General features: G+C 44.0%; 1 protein-coding gene across 2 annotated transcripts in view; it reads right to left on the reverse strand.

Annotated features, from left to right (window-relative positions):
- Positions 1-23,581, reverse strand: part of mtmr4 (myotubularin related protein 4) — a 50,792-nt gene that overhangs the window by 22,289 nt on the left and 4,922 nt on the right. For both annotated transcript variants that reach the window (XM_007896391.2, XM_007896390.2), the window contains exon 2: positions 9,310-9,388. In XM_007896391.2, the coding sequence (XP_007894582.1) occupies positions 9,310-9,324 (15 nt within the window). In that variant the 5' untranslated portion in view covers positions 9,325-9,388. The remainder of the gene's footprint in view (positions 1-9,309; positions 9,389-23,581) is intronic.

Consider the following 23,581-nt stretch of genomic DNA (forward strand, 5'->3'; position numbering starts at 1 on the left):
AATTAACACACTTGAGCTCTGAACAGGAGAGGTCTTCAGACCATCAATTCTGTGTCAATGTTGGGTTTTATAAATCACTATTTTTAAATTCACCTGACATCCCAGCTCCTGCTTATGCTATCTGTACTGCTCAGGTGCTTATCCAGTTCCCTTTTGGATTCCGCTACTCACTATAGCCACTTGCGGTGATGAATTCCAACCCTCCGAAGGATGAAATTCCACTCAAACTCTCCACGGATTTTTCTTTAAATAATTTTGCAAAGCACAGCTGGAGTTCCACACTGTGATGGATTCTGCGTTACTTGGTTCCAGAATCTTCCAATGCAACTGCAGCAGGAACCAAAATGTTCTAACCCAATTTGACCCATCTTTGTGTGAAAGCTGCTAAAGTAATCTCCCCAGAGGAATCAGTACAGGAACAGCACCAAATGTACCGACCGTTTTGCTTGCGATAACAGACGGATTTTAACAAGCCAGGCCACTCTGAACGCTGCAGAGAACTGTGTAACTGTGAGGTAACTAAATACTCACATCGTTGGCAAGGGACAGCAGCCACCAGCTGTCAGAAGGCAAATACATGGTTCTCTTCCCAGCCTGGTGCTGATGCCCAAGGGCATGGCTACACAGTACTTGGCTGAGTTTCACTCACTGGCTCTGATGCAATCTCATCACCACCACCATGTTCAGATTGCAATGCCAGTGTGAATCGAATCAGCTGCTTCCTTCTCTTGTGGGTTTGACCCGCTGGAAAGCATTTAACATTCCAGCTCACATTCCTCAGCCTTCACACCTCAAGATCATCTCTGTGAAGGGCGACTTGTTTACCATACAATACAACGAGGCACATTCACCGGCTAACTATCTGCACATTCATTTTCTCACATGGGCACTAATTGGAAGTGTGGCACTAACACTTACACAAAGTTACCACATCCACCAGTTTCCTCTGGAGCACAACTGTGATTTGGCCACACAAGGGCAGGGTTAGAAACTAGGAGAGTGGGAGAATCATGGAGTAAGAAAGACAGAGAAAGCGAGGGAGAAAATCAAAGATTGGAAAAGGATTAGAGAAAAAGCCAAGGGAAAAACAGTGAGAGAGAGAAAATGGATATCACAATGCAGAACTACAGTGATTGCGTAACTCCTAATGGAAGATTGGTCCACCGCAAATCTTCGGATGGATATCTGGACAGATTGTGGACCAGGCAGACGAGTGGTTGCAAACACAGACCCTGGCTCCCCTTCCAGTCACTCCAACAAGATTCAGTAATAGCTTCACACTCTCCTGCTTGCTGGAAGGAGTCCTCATTATTAATGAACACCTGGTAGGAATTTGTACCTGGCTGCAATTTCGAGCCCACTATCTGTAGATGTTACTTTATCAGTGCTGCCTGATTTCACATTACTGCCAACCTCCGAGTGTGGGAATGAACAAGCCTCAGAAAGAAAATAGGAATCAGAGAGTATTCAGTGTGTGGACTCAGCATAAACAAATCAATTAAACCATTAAACCAACTCAGCAGCCGTGCACTCATATTGCCACTTGAGGGGCGAGGGAATTTGGACAGCGAGGTCCCTGTTTGGGAAATCCAGGTTTGAAACAGGTATAAAATGACACTGAGCTCTGAGCAAGTGAAGGTTACTTAACATCATGTAACTACAATTAGGGCCAACAGACTAGATCCCTAAGAAATAGGTGGTTGGAGGAGACAAATAAGAGGCGGCATTCTGCTCAGCACCATGTTCTCAGGGTTGAGATTGCTTTCCTGATTAGTCCTGAAGCATTCGATTCCAAGTCTAAACTTTTTCTATAGCTTGTTGACATCAGCTTTTTGACACCGGATTCAGGGAGGAAGAAAATTTGCTAAATATTGTCTGTGGGAAAGTTTGCAGTTACAAAGGGCATGAAGCCCGTTCAGACTATGGTGATCCTGGGCGAGCAGAGTGAGGGCAGCTGATTGTGTACATTCTGCACTTGTGCCAGAATAGAAATAGATCATCCAAACAGCTCCAATGGGGACATGATCCCAGTTCACCAGGTAACGAAACTACAACACTGCCTCCCACTCAAAGCAACTGAATGTTTACTGACTCTCAGCAAAGTTGGGTAGAGCTCTTTGGCTGCAGAGATAGGCTGCTCAATCACTGGTGTGTAATTTGACTCTACATTCATTACCATCTCGTCCAGGGTTTCCAGCCCTGTACCTATCTTCTCTACTCCACTCCGGGACATTGTACAATATAAACAAGTCACACACGCGCGCACACACACCAGATAAACACACATCTGTCTAAAACAACAGCTTGCATTTATATAGCACCTGTCATGCAGGGTAGCGTTCCAGAGACACACTGAGCAATGACACACTTTGACTTGTACCTTCTGATTAAGACAGCGAGATAGTCTGACAGCTCAACAATTAAATGCGTCTGTACTCCAGAACAATAGCTTTAGAACAGAAGGTACAAGATTGAGGAATGCTCGACTGCACACAGGAGCAGCCGTTCCCAGTAAGCAAATTCTTGAACCAACACAATACCAAAGGTCTGAGGGACTAGATCTCCCCACCCCCAGCATCCAGGGCTGTAACAAAAGCCACACCTTTGTTTACAGCTTCTCCAGACAACTACATTGCACCAACCGCTGCCTCCAGGTACAGGAAACCTCACCAGCGATCAGCAGGAGGTGGACACCAAGGTCAGCCCGCAGCACATCACTGCTATCGCCACACTCACAAACCCAGCCATTTATTTACCTTCTCTACTAGGCTACTGTGTACGTGGTTTCCATTGTACCTTGTAGATACAAAATCGCTCACAGCAATGAGTTCAAAAGAAAATGCAATAAGGATTTAAGATGAAGAGTAAAAAACGGCGATGGAGGCTGAGCGGCTGAAACGCAAACACAATCGTCCTAACATCAGGCTGACATTAGCACACGGTCACCTGAAGCCGCAGCTGGTGTGTATCTGTAGGGAGAAGAATGTGCTGAGTCACTGATCGGCCTCTCCTACACAGCACTCTGTTCTGTTAAATTTCCTCTCACCGCTCTCACGGACACACATACATCAGACAGTAGCCACCAGCTCACACCCAGGCTGCCAGCAAAGGAAAAACAGGAGAGAGAGAGAGAGACTCACAAAGCAATTCAGCATGGAACAGCTGACGTGAGCAGCCAGACTCATGTTGAGTGGAGGCCAAGGCAAACCCGCAGGACACGGAGCCGAGACAGCAGCGCAGAGGGTGTTTCCAACACAGGCACAAACCCCTTCATCTCTGCTCTCGCTTCTGCCGGCAATCGAAACTGATTAATACACCCAGCCTGCCTGAGTCACAGTGAATAATGTAACGCAGCCTTTCCCCAGGTCTGTCCAATCAGCTCTCTCCCTGCCTGCTGTACCACAGCTATGTGTGTGTGTGTGTGCGCGTGTGTGTACGTAAGGAGAGAGGACAGCGAAGCAGCTCCTCCTATAGAGCAACAATCCAGTCAGCGAGCGCTGTGTAACCTGTGCTCCATCACAGACAGCTCCAACTGTTCACCGACCCTGAACAGCAACAATCTGACTGTCTTTGCTCAGTCTCTCTTCTCTGAATGGGGCACAAAGACATTCATCCTTCTGTGTGCATGTCTGTGCGCATGTGAGGAAGAGAAAGAACAATTGTCTCAGATTTTAGTCTACAATCATGCAGTTTACAATCACGAGTCGGGGTAGCCTGTCAGGATGTGCAACAAAACAACCAGGTATCAGCTCACACTACCATGTGCTGAGAAAGTGCTTTGCGTTAGGGACCGAGTAGCTCCCAGGGCATTCTTGCATTCAAGAACACATTACATTTACGCAGCATCATTCACGTAGGGAGGACATTTCAAGGTGCTGGAGTCAGGAATTAGACCCGAGGAGGAGGTTGGGATCAGGAGGATTGGAGGGTAGGGGGTAGGTGGGTGGCCAAAGGCGCGGTGGAAGAGGAGGGGTTTGAGACGTGCCTTGAAGGAGGCGAGGGAGGGAGCGAAGTGAAGGGACAGTGGGGGGGGGGGGGGGGTGGAGCAGGTTGGAGCCTGCTGTGCGGGGGGAGCGGACAAGTCAATATGGAGTTAGCAGGTCACAGAGGTAGGGAGGCATTCAGTATGTAAATTCTACTGCTCTGAGTCTCCTTTTATTTTGATTTGTCCAGATGTCTGTCCCAGACTGGGCTCAGTGACCGGCTGCAGTACTGGTCTGTCACTATTGGGTTTAACCGCAGCTCGCTGTCACCCTCTTGTGGTAGATACTGGATACAGACCCGCCCTTTCCCAACACAACCATGATGCACAGTAATAAAACCAGGCCAGTCATCGAGGTAAAGGAACTCAGACAGATAAAGGCAGGAAGGAGGGAGGCAAAAACTGCATCGGAGAGAGAGAGACATACACGTGCACATGTACACTCCAACCCAGAGTGATAATCCAAGAGACTTGAGTGAACCAAACAGACATGATACTATGACAAAAGGAAAGTCTGAGAGAGATAAAAAGACACTTCAACCAGCCTATGCAGGGAGGGAACAGAAGAGAGTGAATCAGTCAGAAGTGTGAGAGTGAGTGTGTGTGAGAGAGTGTTAGAGTGCGTGAGAAAGAGAGAGAAAGAAAAGAAATATAGACTAATGAAAGCACAAGTGACACTGTTCTCTCACAAGAGGGAGAGGGGAAGAGACGGTTGTGGGACAGAGTAAGAAATGTGCGAAGACTCGTGTGGAGTATAACATGACATGGACTCGTTGTGCCGAGTGGCCTGTGTCCCTGCTGTACATTCACTATGATATAGAAAGGACAAACCAGAGAACTACAGAAACTAAGTAGAGCAAAGTAGAGAAAGAGGGAGGATTAGAGAAAGAAAAAGGAAACCCAGAAAGAAACATTAGAGAAGACAAAGACAACTGGCATGGAAGAAAGGGACAGGCATCTTATCAAGGATTGCCACAGGTTCATGTTGTTTAATTAACAATCAGTGAGAAACATCAACCATAAGATTTCAGTTAGGATCAGACTAAGAGCCTGATCTGCTATAATGACTAACTGACTTGAGCTGCTGTCACTTCCTAGCTAGTGCTAGTCAGGTTACTGTGGACGCTGATCTGCCTGTTCACAGCATCAAGATAGATGGTGCCAACATCATCTGAGAAAGATTGTGTTTGTATTTAATTCTGTTACATTGGCCACTTATTCTCACTCTGCAATTCTCACTTGGCGCGAATCAATGATAAAACATAGAACAATTGAAACAGTAGCTCATCAGCAATCACCAGCAAATGTCTGTCTCCCAACCCCCACATCAGTGACTCAGAGCCAGGGCACATCAAGTATGTTCTGTGACGTACACCGTGCTTCCTTTACACTGCAGAGTGACAATACCAACCACAGACAGGTTTGTAGTTATCACTGTTTGGTATGAGTTGAAGAGAATTTCGATTTGCTTTCTGAAGGATAAGTGGCTTCTGCTTTCAGCTATTCCGCACAGCCTTCTTTGGGGTTTGAACCTCTGTTGCCATGTGCATTCCCGATTAAATCGAGTTCTTGTCTGCCTATCCTTCAGGTAGACATTAAAGATCCCACAACTCTATTCAAAACCAGACGGCTGTTTCTTACATTGTCCTGGCCAACAATCTTCAAGACCAAGAACTTCCAAAAACAGTTACTACATCTGACACAATAGAGATGGTTCAATATAATACAATGATATAAACATGCAAGATCTTTCTTGGCATCAACTGGGACCATCTCTACATGGAGCTGATAGCCTGGACCAACAGACATGCCATGCTTTGTGTAACTGGACTTTGCCAGGCTAATTAAAGGAGTGGGCACCTAACTTCAAGCCAATAGACACCCATTCAACGTTGTGTTCAGATAGCCCTGGAAACAGCCTCGATCAAGGTGACAAATGACATTCTGTCCATCTGTGACTGGGGATCCTTGTGTCTCCTCGACCTCTGCTGCCTTTGACACTGTGGACCACTTTATCCTCCACCGCCGCCTCTCCTCTCACCTTAACCTTCAAGGTTCCGTCCTTGAATGGTTCAGATCCTATCGCTCATACCGGCTCCACAAATGGCTTCTCCTCCAGCCCTCACACCGCCTTGTGTGGTGTTCCTCAGGGCTCTGTCCTTGGTCCTCTCCTCTTCAAACTGTTCATGCTTCCTCTTGGTGACATCATCCGCAGACATGGGGTCAACTTCCACATGTATGAGGATGTCACCCAACTTTATCTCTCAGCCTCCACCCTCAACCCCAGGACCACTGATGTCCTGACAGACATCAAGTCCTGGATGAGAGCTAACTTTCTACAGTTGAACGTCAGCAAGACCGAGGCTCTGCTGATTGGCTCGGGCCAGCGCCTCTGAACCTCAGGTCCAAGGATGCACACTCCACCTCACCAAGACTGTTAGGAACCTAGGGTCTTGTTGGATCCTCAACTATCCCTTCTCCTCCACATCAGTGTCATGATCTGCTCTGCCTTCCCCCACCTCCGCAACATTGCCCGACTCCACTACTACCTCACCCCTCAGGCCACTGAATCCCTCATAGGTGCCGTCATTAAAACCAGGCTCAACAATGCCAACACCCTGCTTGTTGGTCTTCCAACTCTTCCCCCCGTAAGCTCCAGATCATCCAGAACTCTGCAGCTTGTGCCCTCTCCCACACCAGGCTCTGTGATGCCATCACACTTAACCTCGCCCAGTTCCACTTGCTCTCCATCAGAGGATCGAGTTCAAAATTCTCATCCTCACCTTGAAGGCCCTTCATGGCCTTGCCTCCTCCTACCTCTCCAACCTGCTAACCCCTTATCAACCTGTCCATTCAAACAGCTTAGCAGGCTCCGACCTGCTCTATCTCCCCCACTGGTCTGCCCCACCACCGGCGGTTGGGCCTTCAACCTCTCCGCCTCCCAACCTCTGGAACTCAATCCCACATTCCCTTCACCTCACTCCCTTTCCTAAGGCATGCCTCAAGACCCCTATTCGACTGTGCCTTAGGCTACCCTCCACCCTCTCTGATCACAACCCCCCACCCTCCCGGCTCGGGTCCTAATCCCTGACTGTTCAGCCCCTTGGGACATCCTCCCGACGCGAAAGGCGCGTTATAAATATAATTTTGTATTGTCGGCAATATTCTGGGGGCTTGCCGTGCAAAAGTATTAGAAAAACGCGCTTTGACTGACAATCACACAGTCGTCTCACTCTCAATTATTGGATATTCAACTTTTCTCCCCAGCTAACATAGGTTCCTGTAAGGCTGAGTTCGCACTATCTATAAAGCAAACTCACTCAACCTTGTGTCAGAACGCATTCCTTACCCCACCTTGCTTGTGCACTCAGTAGAAAAACAATTTCTGTTAGAAATGAATACTGCAGAGAAGCTTCACAGAAACAAGGTTTACCTATGTACCTGCCAGCATCTTCTGAAAATGTATTTGCACCAGTCAGATATTTTACCAGTCTTTTTACACTTCCCATTTCAAGTTTATATAATAATCCTTACATTTGATACAGCACCTTATCAAGTCATTGAGACGTCTCAAAGCGCTTCACAGAATATACTGTAAAGTGAATTGACTGTGTATTTTGTGGGTGAAAGGCAGCAGCCAATTGTGAACAGCAGCATTCCACAAACAGTCATGGATTGAGTGACCAAATTATTATTATCTAACCTGAGGATATGTGACAGATCTCCCCATAGTCTAATCTGTGCACAACCCTGATATCACACTGTCTTTACGTGGTTTATTTAGTTACTCATTGTCACCTGATATTTTGGAACAGGAACTTTAAGTTATACCAATATTCTTTTGTGCTTTTTCATCTGTTGACTATGTGAGTGATTCAGAACCATTACCAACCACCAGTGTGAGGGGTTGTACATCAGCTCACGAACCAAGCTCCACCTGCAACTAGTTACCTTCAGTCCTGCTGGGCTCAGCTACGCCTCGCAACAAATGGACCAACATCCCTGCTAGTTTCCAAAGATAGAAATAAATGAAAGCAGATTACATTTTAATTATATAATTGCATACTTCTCTCAGAACTTTGCACTAGTAGAGAAGGCAGACTGGCTGAGCCAGTTCAACTTGCATTCACGTAGAATGATCCGTAATTCGGAGGAGACATTAAACCGGGATCATGTCAGCCTGTTCAGATGGACATTAAAGATCTCCTGGCACTATTCAAAAAGAGAAGCAGTTTCTCCCTATATCCTGGCCAACAACCCCCCCCAAATAAGATTAGTCAATCACTCCATGGCTGTTTGTGGGATATTGCTGCGTGCAACTGCTGCGTTTCACCCAGAAAACTCCACCGCCGATGGCCGTTCAGTGCTGAACATTGGTGGAAGAGTTCAGCCACAGGCTCCTCAAAGCATGTGGTCGCTTTAACCTAGATTTCATGCTATCGGTGAGTTTTGATTTCTTTTGATTTCTTCCACGGTTCTCACGCACACCCAGGCCCAGGTGCAGGCAGGCCCTCGGAGAATTGTGGGCTCCTCGGAGAATCATGCTGAGAACTACAGGATCTGTTTTGTTACCATGTAATGAAAGAGTGAGATTCTCTCCAGCTCTTCACAAACTACCTGCACAGTGCATTCAATCATTTTCAACACCGACCGTATATATTTCAGGAGTTAAATCATCTGTCCTGAGTTACTGATCCAGAAATTGTGGATTTTTGCATTTGCACTGAATTAATTTAGTAAAGAACTTATTTTATTTGGGTGCATTTTCACACTTTATGGAAGTGATGCAAGCTGTGGTCTTTCCCACTGAAAGGAAAGGAAGATCAAACCCCCAACCAACTCCTCTACAGCCCATATCTACAAGTGCGTGATGTGAAGTGTAGACCTGGTGATGAGCATTGCTCAGCATTAACACTTTGTGACAACACTGAGTGCCTTCCCTGGGTCAGCAGCTGATTCCTAGGCACCTGGTTATAATAGGCAATAATCACGGCTGTCAGTAGCCCACTGGACCGGAGATAATCAACACCATTAATCACCTCCAATCACCTTGTGTACCATGAGAGCTCTGCAGTGTGAGTATAAACGGTCTGTTTCGCACCCAAGCATCATTTACCAAGCATTTGATTTGTGCTGGGTGTATGAGGGAAGGAAGGGGCTGCAGTTTGCACCTTATCCAGTGGCCTGTAGCTCTGGTTAATGTACTGTTCTCATGGCAAACACTATCTTGGTCATTCTTATTTTCAATCTCAGATAAAGCTGCACTTTTCATATGGGCCACAAAATCAGGTATTAGAGTAAGGACTGAGAGAGCATTTGTAACTTACTGTCTCTGTCCCCATGGCCTCTGTCAATCACCGCAAGTCAGCAAAGCTGCAGATGTTTGTTCCTACAGGTACCAGGTACCTAGGGAAATGAAAACAAAGCCTTGTTAACATAATTGAAACTTTCTGGAGTCCTATAGCGTATTGGTTAGTGCGCTCGCCTTGAAAGCAAGAGGACCCGGGCAGTGCAAAACTTCAGGCAAGATTCCTTACTCCTCTGTTTATCTAGCAGTAAGTAGGAACCTGGCTGTTAGTCGATTGGCTGATCGCTTTATGGGGATAATAATGCCTTAAAAAAAACAAATAAAATAATAAGTTGATCACTCAATCCATGACTGTTTGTGGGACACTGCTGTTCACAATGGGCTGTTACATTTTGCCCACAAAATATACAGTCAATTAAATTTACAGTCTATTCTGTGAAGCGCTTTGAGACTGGAATAGAAATCAAGCTATATCAAATGCAATGATTATTATTAATATTATTATTTCTACTCAGCCTTGAAGCTTCACTCAGCTCACAAGAATGGCAGACAATTGATCTCTGATGCCTATAACTAATCTCACATCAGCTGTGGAACTTCAGGCACACACCGATTAGAAGAATATAACAAACTGCTTAAGATTTCTTCATGTTCAGAACTGAATCTCAGAGAATCCCAAGAATTTGAAACTTTTGACATGAATTTATTAACCATCATGATATAAATGAAAGGTTCATGGAGTGTGTACATCAGACAGATAGTTCACTGGTTTCTGAGCACAGCAGAGCACCAATTACTTTCATTGTAATTTCTACTCAAGTTATACAAACGTTCAGGGACACAACTCTTCCCGGACACCAAGTGGATCTCCCAGTTCTGGACAATGTGGTTTCAGTTTAAACACATCAATCCCAGTTTCAGCTGATAGTCACACTAAGGGAATCTGCATTAATAGGAAAACTGGCTACTTTGATCGCCAAAATACGGTGTTGAAATGCACCATTCTAGTCGTATTTCATGCATCAATATATCTTTGGACTACACTCAATTCCACCTGAAGATACTATACAGATCCCAGGGAAAGGCGTAGATACACATGCTGCGACCCTGGCTTGGTAATAACTAACGGGGGGTGGGGGGGAAGAGAGAATGCTCTCCTCAGCCTTGAAAATTTACAGTCTGAACTGAGTTCAGTTCCATCTCTACCAAAGCTGCAAGTAGATTTCCTTCAATGAACTCTGTGGCAGCTAGAGTTCAGCAGCTCAGCCATGAAAGCAAATTAGTTTTTACCAGGAATCACATCCCCAGCGTTACCCAGAGGATTTGCTATCAGGCTCACGTTTACACACCCATCACGTCCCTGATATCACACTTGCTCTCGATCTCAATTGGTTGAGTGTACAGTAGAGGCTAATTCCTACAGCGAGTGTTTCAGTGAAATGTCGAGCTTCCCAGATACACTGCTCAATAGGAATCTTTCCTTAAAATAACCCTGCCAGTATAACCACTTAATCCTGTGGTTACCCCACAGATTACCATGTCGGGCACCGTTACATCCTCAGTTCCACTCGACCACAAACGTCCCCATTCTGAATAATTACAGGCAGCCACTGGAGCATATTGCTTACATTCCTGAAGCCTGTGTGTAGACAACAGCATAAACCCACCCCCTCACACTGTCAGTTGCTCTCAGCCTATCCCAGGCTGCCCGATGCTCAACGTCAGCAGGAATCAGCTAGAAATGCCACATGGCACTGCACGTGTGCAGACAAACGGCTACTAATGAGATCACCACTCGCTTAAAGCAGAAAGGCCCCTTTACAGTCTGGCCAACTGTTCTGTGTACCCGCAGTAAAGCAGCCTCTCCACAATGGATTCTAATTACTCCCAGACCAATGGTGCTTCAGGTCCACACTAATGTGAATTCAAATTCCAATCACATCACTCATCTCTGCAATGCAAATTGAGCTAAATGCAGTGATCTTCTAACATGCTAACAAAATGCTCAAACAGGCAAACAAACACAAACACTCACTAGATCTGTTTGGAGTAACAATACCACAGGCACAGTGCAAATTTGGTCACTCAATCCACGATAGTTTGTGGGACACTCCTGTGTCCAATTGGCTTCTGCGTTTCCTCTACAAAATACAGTCAATTCACTTTACAGTATATCCTGGGAAACACTTTAAGACGTCCCAAAGATGTGATAAGGCACTATATCATATGCAAGGATTATTATTATAAATTCAACAAAATTTAAGACACAGAAAGGGTAATGCACAGACAGTATGGGCCAAAGGCCACCTGCGTTGTCAATCCACCCGATTAGAAATATAATTTGTTTTTTTTTTGTCACTTAAAAAAAGATGCTTAAAGCAGCAAAGAAACATACCAGTCATCGCTATCCAGCTAAGATTGAATATGTGCAAATAACTGCAAATGCCTATTCCAACATCAACACATCATAAAATCTTTGCATCAGTTCCATGGGACAAAATATTTCCCTGAATGCCAGCTGATCCCTGTGACCTGCCTGCTCTTTGTCACATCCTCCACTGCATGTTAGAGGTTTCCTTTGGAGGTACCGATCCAGCCCCCCAATAACATCCGAGAGGAAAGAATGGTGAGAGTCGGAGGGAATTCCGATTTCCTAAATCTTCATGCAGTTTTGCTGCTGACCAGCAGTGTCTCTATAGAGTACGTATATCACCACAAACTGAACTCAGTGACCCAAATATAGTGTAAGGTGGGTCAGAGGATTTCCCTATTCTAGCAACAAGATTGGTGTCAGAGCCCCAACACCTCAGTACTCACTTCAAAAAGCTATGAGTTCAAATCCCAGCATTGACTGACCCCATTCAGCCTACTTCAGAGTCAAAAGGCAATACAGCAATGGAGAGAAACAACCCATTGCCAAGTTCGCTCCACCTTCATAAGTGTAACTTGTTTCACTTCTGTTATGCAATTCCTGTGGCAGAGCATGACGTAGATGTCAGTCACACTGTGCGCTGTCACACAATCTGCATAACAGAGTGAGACAGAAACAGTTACAAAGCAGCCTCTTCTGCAGAATGCAATAGCAGGAATAATGTTTTTTTTTAGGTGCACAATCTAAAAAGATTGATAACTCGAGGATACTACTACTAATAATCCTTGCATTTGATATAGGGTCATTGAGACATCGCAAAGCGCTTCACAGAATACAGTGAATACTCTTTAGCTGGATGCCAGTTAACCCCGACACCGGGTAAATCGAACAAAATGCCCATCCCTGAATCATTTGTATTCTTACCTGTTTTAAATATGCCTATTGTAAAGTGAATTGACTGCATATTTTGTGGGTGAAACGCGGCAGCCAGTTGCGCACAGCAGTCTCACAGCAGTCGTGGATTGAATGACCATAATTTTTTTGAAAGGATTATTACCCCAGAAAGCGATCCGCCAAGCGACTAACAACCGAGTTCCTACTTACTTCTCGGTAAACAGAGGTGTGTGGAGTAAGAAAAGTTGCCAATTTGTGCAGCAATGTCCATGCAGCCATGGAATAAGTTATCAATCTTATTGGGGAAATTGTTAGCCAAGGTACCAGAAAAAACTCCCTTCTGTTCTCCAATAGTGCCAAGGAATCTCTAAGATCTGCCTGTCCGGGTGGAGGCGTCCTCGGTTTAACGTCTCATCCGAAGGACAGCATCTCCTACAATCCCCAGCATTGGAGTGCCAGCACAGACTATAAGGGTTCGAAGCCTGATGTGGGGTTGAACCTACAGGCCACTCACTTGCTGTAGCCCCTCTTCGTCCTGACCCCGACCCTCAGCTCAGGACCATAACTCTGACTATCCAGCGCCTTTGGACATCCACTCGACGTGAAAGGCGCTCTATAAATGTAATTTTGTTGTTGTTGTCTTGGTGCTAGCTCCCCCACTGGAGCGAGCTATTCTAATCACCTTTGTACCCTTTCCCCATGTTGGCTCTGCAATCTCTCTCACTGGAGCTATCTTCTCTAAGCCCTTAAACCTGTATCCTTCCAGACAATAAATGAGTTTTTTTTAAAAAGAAAATCATCCACAATGCAATCTATGTGAAATATTTTCTTTGTCCACAAAGACCACTGTTTCTTGGAGAAGTAATCTTTTGCTATGGGTTAAATCAGTCAACTTCTCAAAACTTAATGTGGAACTTTGTTTGCACACTGGGGAGTGGGGAAGGACCCTTGGAAAAAAATGTTCAGAATTTCTAAATCATTGGGTTTGGCTCCGAGTGAGTTTTGGGCAGGTACAAATAGAGCACATTAAGAGTATACCCTGGGGCAGCACACACACACACAGCCTCACACACAGGCTAACAAGGCAAAAGAGTAAACCAATATGCTATGCAGAAAAAAACACCCTGAACAAATATTTCAGGGAGAAAATCGCTTCGCAGTTTCAGGAAAAGACTTTCGTCAATGTCTGCAACTTTTTTTTATTTGGACAGTCGAGGTTTGCAACTGGCGAGTCATCCCTACACACATACAACTAACAGTACAATGTGCAGAGTTTAGCACAAGTTAGTGATTGCCCGTTTGGCTACACTGACAGCTGAGCACACACAACACATCTCGCTTTCCCCGTGTAATGGAGCACAAACACAGGGTGTTATAGAGCACCGGCCGAGGCAGACACACCCCCACACACACACACACACACAGTATCGGCAACGCTGCACACACTGGAGCCTGAAATACATTGCATCATACAGGGAGAGCGTCTCATATTGCACAAGCTTGATTTTACAGCATTAGTACAGTCTGTACTTACCCAACAATCGCTCTCTGGTAACTTACTAACTTACTGACTGTGTCGGTGTCTGTAACTGTACAGTCAGTGCAACAAGCCCAGCCCACACTGCAGCGTGTCCCAGCCACAGTGAGTGGAAGCGTGAGAGACGTGACAGCGCCCACAGCAGAGCCATCATAGGGCACACAATTAGCTGCAACTGCAGCGTAAACACACACCCATTCCCTGCCAATCGCAGCAGCAGAAACTTAATCCACAACAGGGCCATAGTTGCAGCGATCGTTATTCCCAGAGCTATATTCAGAGCAAAAAAATAATAATTATTTGGTCACTTAATCCAAGACTGTTTGTGGGAAGCTGCAGTGCTTGTTTCACCCACAAAACACAGTCCATTCACTTTACAATATATTCTGTGAATGCAGGGAATATTAATATTATGCTACATCTGGGCAATAATAATCTTTGCATTTGATACAGTGCCTTATCACGTCTTCAAGACATCTCAAAGCGCTTCACAGAATATACTGTAAAGTGAATTGACTATGTGTGGGGCAAGTCCAGTATCTGTAAGTAAATCCCTCTGCCACACATTGTCTGCTACGTTTACCTATATGATATTCCATATAAATATTCCATGTAAAGGATCATTATGTGGCACAATAGGACAAAAATAATTTGCATGTTTAATTGCATTTATACATCAAAGGCACTTCTCAGTAGTGTTTGGGAAGAATAGTTGTTTTGGTAGGGAAACGCAGCAGCCATTTTGTGCATAATAAGGTCCCACAGACAGCTATAAAGTGAATGGCCAATATACCTAGAGCAGAGATTCTCAGACTAAGGCACACACACCAGTTAACCTAAGCTTGAGAGAGGCTGGTACATACAGGTAGCTGCTGGGTGGTGCGGTGCATGTGCCAGCCTCGCGAGAACAGTCTGAATTCATTCTTGCGAGGTTGGCACATGCGCACACACAACCCAACCATTTACCACACTCATTATTAAGGGTTTTCAGCTGTTTGTAATGGGATATGGTGGGCAAGGTCGACTGGAGCAAAACTAGGCTGATGTTGAACATCAGATAAGAAGGAACTAATAGATATTTTGCAGTTGTGGTCGAATACTTTTGTAGATTAGTGAGTATTCAGATCCCTGAAGAGATTAGATGAAGGTGTAATTTAGGATGGAACCTAGTCTGTGGAAGGAGTGAGTCATATGGGCAGAATTACATTTTTTTTTACTTTTTTCTTCCGCATGGGGTGGAACAATGTAGTTTGTTCTTAGCTGAGGGAAACTCACTATGACAACGTTTGAGAAGCCTTGATCTGGAGGATTGTTAGCAAAGACATCAGCAAAAAAATCCCTTCTCTTTTCAAATTGTGTCATGGAATTTTTAACATCCATCTCAGGACAAGTAGGTGGCATCTTGGTTTAAAATCATCCAAAGATGGTACCTCTGACAATGCAAAGCTCTTCCAGTACTGCACAGGAAAGTGAGCCTGGGCTAGGAAATCAAGTACCAACTTGTGGGTTAAACCCACAATCTTCTAATCCAAAGGTGAAAGTGAGCCAACTGAGCCAAGATACTGATAGGAAATTGACAAAATCTCATGAACAGATAGGAGGGGAATACTTATTTTTGTTACCCAAATGTGGAAAGCAAACACAGATCTTTCAAAAAGGGAGGTGAGTTTGTGGAGTAATCCAGGTGATTCAGCAGGTTACAACAGGCAATGGGAGTGACCAGACTTAGGGGGTTTAGCAGTGATTCTACGGGAAGTCAAGTACCAGTAACCAGAATAGCCTTAGTTACTGGAGTGAGGTTGTAAAATAGATGAGGCAAAAGAAAAAAAAGATGAAGCAATGATGACTGAGAGGCTGGAGAATAGGAAAACATACTAGAGGGGAAAAAACTGCTAACTGGAATATTTTGGCTGTACGGGAGAAGGTGCAATATGCAAGGATGAAAATCAATATTAAATTCTAGCGTTTTAGAGCATAATGGCTGAAGGCACAACCACCAATGGTGGAACGGAGGGGCACAAGGGACATGCAGGATTGGGGAGCAAGCAGGTTGGAGAGGTGCCAGGGTATAAAGGGATTTGAAAATGAGTGAGGAGGTCTTGAAATCGATCAGTTGAATTAAAAATATTACTGCAACATACTGCCTTTAAAATAAAATACACTAGTGATTCTCTATTTGGTAGTTTGTTCAATAGCCTGGCTGGTAAGCTCAGCAGCTCTGGAGAACAGAATTCAAGTAAGAACACGCTCTTCCATTTCGCAATGCATATTTGTTGAGGGTGGTTCCTTGTATAATTAGTCTGGAATAAGAAAACATTAATTGCAATTGTGTCAGGAAACACACGTACCCTTGAATAGAACGTGGAAGAGGAAATAAAGTTTGCTTTACGTACTTTTCCTAAATAAAGAAAACAGATTGCTTTAATACCGGACAGTCTCTTGCAAATATGTTAGGGACAAAACTGCATTGAGTTTGATGGTAAAGGAGATTTGGAACAGTGCGTTGCCAGTTGGATAAAAGCGTTTGATAAAAGTTCACGAGACAGATTTAAAAACTGCAATTTTCTACTAAAAGGGAATTGAATAAATAATTGGAGGCAGAAATTAAAAGGTACCAGGAGAAAGCAAGCAACTGGGATGAGAGTGCCTAGTTCCAGTGGTTGATCTCGCACCAGCATAAGCTCCAAGTCTTCTCCTATGTATTAGTTTCTATTATTCTATAAAGTTCCTGAGCATCGAGGGCAAGATGTAGGTGTAGATTAATAACTGGTCAAGAAAAGCAAAGGGTAATCATAAAAAGCTTAGTCAAAATGGAAGGTATTGGGAACAAATCGAGAAATATTAAGCGCAATTTATCTGGATCGATACTAGGTTCCCACTACCTTCTAGTGATAATGTTATAGCAAATATAATGTTGAAACATCTCAAAGTGTTTTAAGGTAATTAATGTCAAGTGTAGCAACTGAATTTGTTGGAAAAATGTGTATGAGCTCGTTCAAACTCAGTGCAAGTCTAACAGCAGACTGAATACCGCATCTGTTTGTACGGAATATGAATTCCATTACTTTATCTATAAACAATCTTCAAATCTCCGTCACCTGGTTCCAAACAGTAGCAAAAAGCCACAGATTTCATCAACACAGAGAGCTTGTTCCTCATATTTGTAAAACAAGCTGCCCTTGTGGAAGTGTCGAGCTACAGCATTGACAGGAGCAGAGATTCAGCACTGAGCACATTGGCACCTTTTACATAATATAATTCTCTTGTTGACTCTCAAATCTCAGAGATTCAGGGTGAGTGTGACTAGATGAGTCATTGGGGAAGTAAAATACTATTTAGAAAGACAGGCAAGTGTAAACTAACATAATTATGTAAGAAACCAAAGGCAAGGCTTCCCTGGAATATTTGTTTTCTCGTAACCTAATGCCCCCGAGATTGTCCAAGGAACAGCAATTCTACTTGGAATTCAGGTTCACATAAACAACAGATAACATCTATACATGAAGAAAGCGAATGCTCATTATCAGCTTGGTGGCAGTCAACATTCCATCTCCCTTACTGTCATCCCTGCCTTATTCTGTTCTCTTTCCCCCTCGCACATCTTTCTCACTTTTGGTTTTTGTTCCTGAATGCTGTCACTCAGACTATTTTCACCAGAAGAAACTGATCAGAGAAACGTCAATGAAAGAAAAGGTTGGCAGGCCAAGGATGGATAATTGACCATTTCATTGACACAACAATTTATATTATGCCTTTCATGTTGAGAAAGTCACAAGATCGGTCTGGATGAAGAAGTCCCTTCGGTCCATCTGATTTTATCACTCCAGAATACGCACTCTTCTGTTCTCCCCCAATCACTGCATCGAGCTGCTGGCTTCTAAGTGCTTCATACAACTGACTGGGAGTGCGAGCTGAGGGGAGGCGGGGGACGAGGGAGGATGTCCCAAGGCAAATATCAAGTTCCCACAACCCAACACAATTAATTGGAAAACAAAAACAGAAATCGCTGGGAACACTCAGCAGGTCAGGCAGCATCTATGGAGAAAGGAAAGTGAGTCAACGTTTGACCCTTTAGGGATCCGAAACGTTGACTCACTTTCCTTTCTCCATAGATGCTGCCTGAACTGCTGAGTGTTCCCAGCCACTTCCGTTTTTGTTTTCAGATTTCCAGCATCTGCAGTATTTTGTGTTTTGTTGCAATTAATTGGAATATTGTCTAATTACAGTGCCAGGAAGCAGCATCTAAACTTCCTTTAGACCTGGAAACTGAGAGCACCGCCTCTCCTCCTGGTAAGTAGGTCTGAAGTAGCGGTTTGTGGTTTCAAGTGACCAAGTGATAGATGTCAAACAGATTTTACTTTCTTCCCCCTCATCAACTTTCTTCCTTTCCTTTGCCCTCTCCTCTGGGTAGCATTTGCTTCAATTTTTCCATTCCTCCCCCGGCAGGCAGGGCAGGCAGGGCAGGCAGGGTGACAGATTGCCCACTGCCTACAGCTACCTCCTGGATCATGGCAGTAAATATCAACACAAATGATAATAATCCCTGCATTTGATAAAGCGCCTTATCAGGTCTTCAATGCATCTCAAAACGCTTCACAGAATATACTGTAAAGTGATTTGCCTCTATTTTGTGGGTGAAATTTAAATATTAATGGATCCAGCACAGCAGAGCTACTGTTCACATCTGATAGTATATGAGCCTCCAGCAGGATTGCTGACCAGTAATCAGGAGCAGGTGACTGAACTCCACCTTGATTGAATTTCCCCCTTGAAATTGAATTTAAATTGTCACCCTTTATCAAAAAAAACCACAATATTTGACAGTAATAGCTGTGAATCACATTCAGACGGTTTAACATAATATATAAAAACACAAGTCCATTCTCTCCTACTGCCTCCACCACCACAATCCTATTGCACAAGGATTAGATTGTTGCTTCATAAAAATCAGTCCAGAACTGAGCAATAAGTTCCCAGATATGACATGCACACACATTGTACAGTAAATCTCGCACAAGTCTTATCTTTTGAAATCATATAAACGCCCGTTGTACATTTACACGAGTCCCATTCAGTTTCCTATCAAACCCATTTAGATGTTTTTACACTACTCTTATTAATCACCCTCTAACTCCACTCTCTTACCCTCCATTACTCCCCCGCTTACTGGAGGGCCCTGAAACGCAGGAAATGACACCCTTACGCATCACAAATATACAGCCAATTCACTTTACAGTCTATTCTGTGAAGCGCTTTGAGACATCTAGAAGATGTGAAATACGACTTCTACAGTTTGTCTGCAATTCGGACTTTGCGCAAGTTATATTAAATGTTATAGTCCTGACTGATACAAAATCTGTGAGTTTCACTGTATCACATTACTCACTACAGAGGATCTATGGTCCTATTCCACTGACTGTAACAACCCATTTTGTACAATTATGGAAGATTGAGGGGAGGGGGTGGAGAGAATATTCAAATACTTTTATCGTTAAAGATGAAAGAGATTCTACTGTCCTCTGGAAAGTTTCCTGTCAAGATGCCTTGGAATTCCTGTGATGTTTTACATAGCTGTAATATATAGGCACTGCCAGTACTTACTGAATATCACCATGATCTTTAAACTGCAGGATAGGTATTAACTGAAACGATTACACTCACAGCCCTCGATATCAGCTATCACTGTGCACATCTCCACAGAACGATTCCAGAGCAACCAGCAAGGACACGCTCCCAACAACACCTCCGTGTAAACACTGTGTGCTGAGCTGCAGGAAAGGTTGTACAAATTCCACAAACATTCCTGAGCCCGCTTTCAGCACGCAAGGCAGGCACCAGACCTGAATAGTTTGTCAGCCAGCACGATTTGTGATGGGGACGGAAACTGATCCAGTGTTGCCCTGACTCCAAAATATAATACAAGTATTATTGGCTATGATACCACCAATGAGAAAGTAATTAATTCTTTGTTAGTCTAGATTCAAATAATAATAATAATAATAATCCTTGCATTTGATATAGCGCTTTTCACGTCGGGAGGACGTCCCAAAGCGCTTCACAGAACACACTGTAAAGTAAATTGACTGTATATTTGTGGGCGAACGCGGCAGCCAATTGCGCACAGCAATGTCCCACAAACAGTCGTAGATTGAAAATGACCAATTTATTATTGTTTTGGGTTTTGGAGGGATTATTATTAGGCTCTGTGTGGAGTAAGGAAACTTGCCCAAGGTTTCGCTCTGCCTGGAATTGAACTCAGGTCTCTCACTTGCAAAGCGAGTGCTCTAACCACTGAGCTACAGGACTCCAAATGTACAAGACACGAATTCTAAACTTGATAATCTTGGGAAAACTAGCTCTCTTACCCTCTCCATGGCTACCCCATTGCCCAATGAATCCTTCTACTCAGTCATTTCCTCCCTCTCAACAACAACTTGCATTTACATAGCGCCCTTCACGTGGGGCAGCGTCTCGGAGCACTCTCCCACTGTCTCGGTTCCTTGAGAACTGCACAACACAATAGATCATAAAATCCTTGTTCACAGATTCATTGAAAAATAAATGTTTTTGCATTTTTTATATGCCTTATCAGGCCATGTGTTTTACAGGTAATTACTGCCATATTTACTGATTTTGTAGGCAAATGTGGCACAATTTACATCAGCAAACACAAGGCAAAGAAAACAACTTCAACAGGAAAGCGGGAGGGCTGAGTGAACACTGCTGAGGGGAGAAGGAAAGTTATTGTAATATATTTACTAAAACTACTAAATTGCAAATCAGACCAGTAACCTAAAATAAAAGCGCCAAACAAAACATCAAGTCTCTGGCACCAAAAAAGCTGATCACATTGCAGCAATTAAACACAGGAGATTATCACTGAAATATCATTTCTAACAAAATGTAGTTGGCACTAATACAATAGAATACTTGATATCTTGGATGGCTTTCAATCTTTTTGAGTATGCAAATAGTCAGGTGGTGTTCCACATGTACTGTAATGGTGCACGGTGACACATCCCGTGACAATCACACAAAACACTCGCTGTGATTGATGGGAACTTCCTGCATAGACACAATGACATAGAAAGCTGGAGACCATGCCTCACTCACCAGTCTATATCATAAGGGGCACAACTACCTATTGAGATATCAGCATAAAATAGACATGCATTCATGCCTTTAACTGAACCTTTTCACTCAAACTGCAAATCAGCAAATGTAAAAGCAGTCTAACCTCTTCATTGATTGAACAGATTCCACACACATGGTTAACAGTGAAATCAGTGTCACACTAAACAGTGAGCTAAGGTCCATTTGAAACTGACTCTCATACACATACATTCACTCAGGCTTAAAACAGAAATCAAAAACCAGCTCCTAATATATGGGATTTCCTGCAGAAGTTCTCTGATGTCAGACATTTGACACCTTCTTTGTAAGACCCTAGGAAGGGGAAGGAAGGGGGGAGAGGGGAAGGATGGAGAGGGGAAAGGGGTGGGGAAGAGAGAAGTATACGAGAGCGCACATAAAACCCATAAATATTTGTGAGGGTTGTATTGAAAGCCCACTTAGGAGGGATGGGAACATTCACAGAAAATAAACACACAACACAAGTAATTCAAGTAGGCAAAATAAGATTCAAAAACTAAAAAAGGTTTAATGCATATATAAAAAACACAACAAGGAGTGGTGAGCGAGTGCCAGTCAGTAATATTTGGGGAGCAATATACAGCACAGAGAATGACCGAGCAAGTGACTGAGGCCACGATTCTCACACCCATCCCTTCACAATCAGCTGAGAGACCAATGTTACATCCAGATTGGCTGTGCTTTACCTACCTGTTTGTCTTCACACACCCACTCAGCTGCTACGCTTGTCGTATGTCCCCATAAATGGGCCAATCTGCTGTGTTGTGACCGGCTAATAGTAGCTGCGTGGAGCATACAGCAAAATATACCAGCAACGTCTCAAAGCGCTTCACAGGATACACTGTAAAGTGAATTGACTGTATATTTTCTTCACATATGAGCAAAGAGCAAGCATCGGCAGACAGGGAATTTCCCCACGTGGCACTGGGTAGGAATCAGGAGCAGAAGCTTTGCTGATTTTGTCCTCCTCAAGCCAAAGGTCCTGAGATCAATTACAGGACTACATGTTTTTTCGCTCCTCTCTTCCTAATACTAGAGAATCCGTTTCCATGGCTTCCTCCCATGCCTGTGGTCATCAAGTTTGTGGCTGGATATTCAGCCGTCAGGGGCTTAACAACTGTACTTGGCTCTATCCTGCTCGTGTTCACATATACAAGTGACTTTCTGACAGAGACCATTATACAGAGAAACTGTTGGAGGTCTAAGTGACCTTAAGGTTGGAGAGGAGAGGCCTTTATGGGCTTCAAGAGAGAAGTAGATATATACATGAAGGGATATGGAGATCAGGCAGTGCAGTGGGACTGAGTGAACATTTTGTTCTGAGAGGTTGTGCAGACTGGATAGGTCAAATGGTCTCCCTTCTGCATTGTAAATATCTAGGGTTCTATCTTTGTTTCAAAGAGTTTCTGTTGATATTGTTCAGTTTGGGAATGTTTAAACCAATATCTGGGTAGTGAGAAAGCCCTTTACAAAGGTATTTGTGAATTTATACATAACATCAGATGGTAATTAGGATGTTGGGATGCACCACCTGACAGCACCTGGCAACTCCATAATACTAATGGCAGCACCTGCTTTCACCTCCAAGTGGGAAGTTATGTTCTCAGCAGGAGCCTGTGCATCAGAGTCATTTACACTGAGAGGGAAGTGCCCCAGCTTTCCTTGGTGACAGAAACAATAGGCTATACAGTATTTGCTGGAAAAATACAGAAAAAGACTGCTTTGGAAATAATTCTGCAATTCTTATTCTTTAAAATTGTTGACAGAATAACCATAGTTTATCATCGAGGGCTTACATCAGAGCTTTAACAGAAGCAGCTCCAATAGCAGCAGGAATCGATCTCTACCTCACAAGAATAAAAGAAGGCGCAAAGTGGATGTAGAGGGAAGGAGAAAACAATCCAGTTTTTAGCCATGGGGGGCTTTTACAGGAATGTTTTTTCTTGGGTTGTCCAATTTGTGGTATTTAGTAAGGGAAAGCACAAATGACGTCAACCGGGGACAGAATCCACCCTGAGGGTACAAGCTAGGGTTTCTATCACGCTTCTCTTTAACTGTGTGTATATGAATAGCAGAGTCCCAACCAGCCACACTACCAAGAGAGAGCTCTGCAGGCAGGAGGGCAGAGGCAATGTGACCTTTTACTGTGGGTCTGTGAGGGAGTTTGTGAACTGATACAGAACGCTGAGGTGCAGCTGCCGCTGTCCTCATATTCCTGACATTAATACTGAGGTCAGACATAAGCACCAGTAACTCTCGTAGCCTCCAATCATCACGCTATAGATCTGACAGCTCAGCCCGGACATGCTGCAGATCTGTGATCCTGTGGTACAAAAC

Source organism: Callorhinchus milii, unplaced genomic scaffold, assembly GCF_018977255.1.
Source record: "Callorhinchus milii isolate IMCB2004 unplaced genomic scaffold, IMCB_Cmil_1.0 Scaffold10, whole genome shotgun sequence".
Lineage (NCBI taxonomy): Eukaryota > Metazoa > Chordata > Chondrichthyes > Chimaeriformes > Callorhinchidae > Callorhinchus > Callorhinchus milii.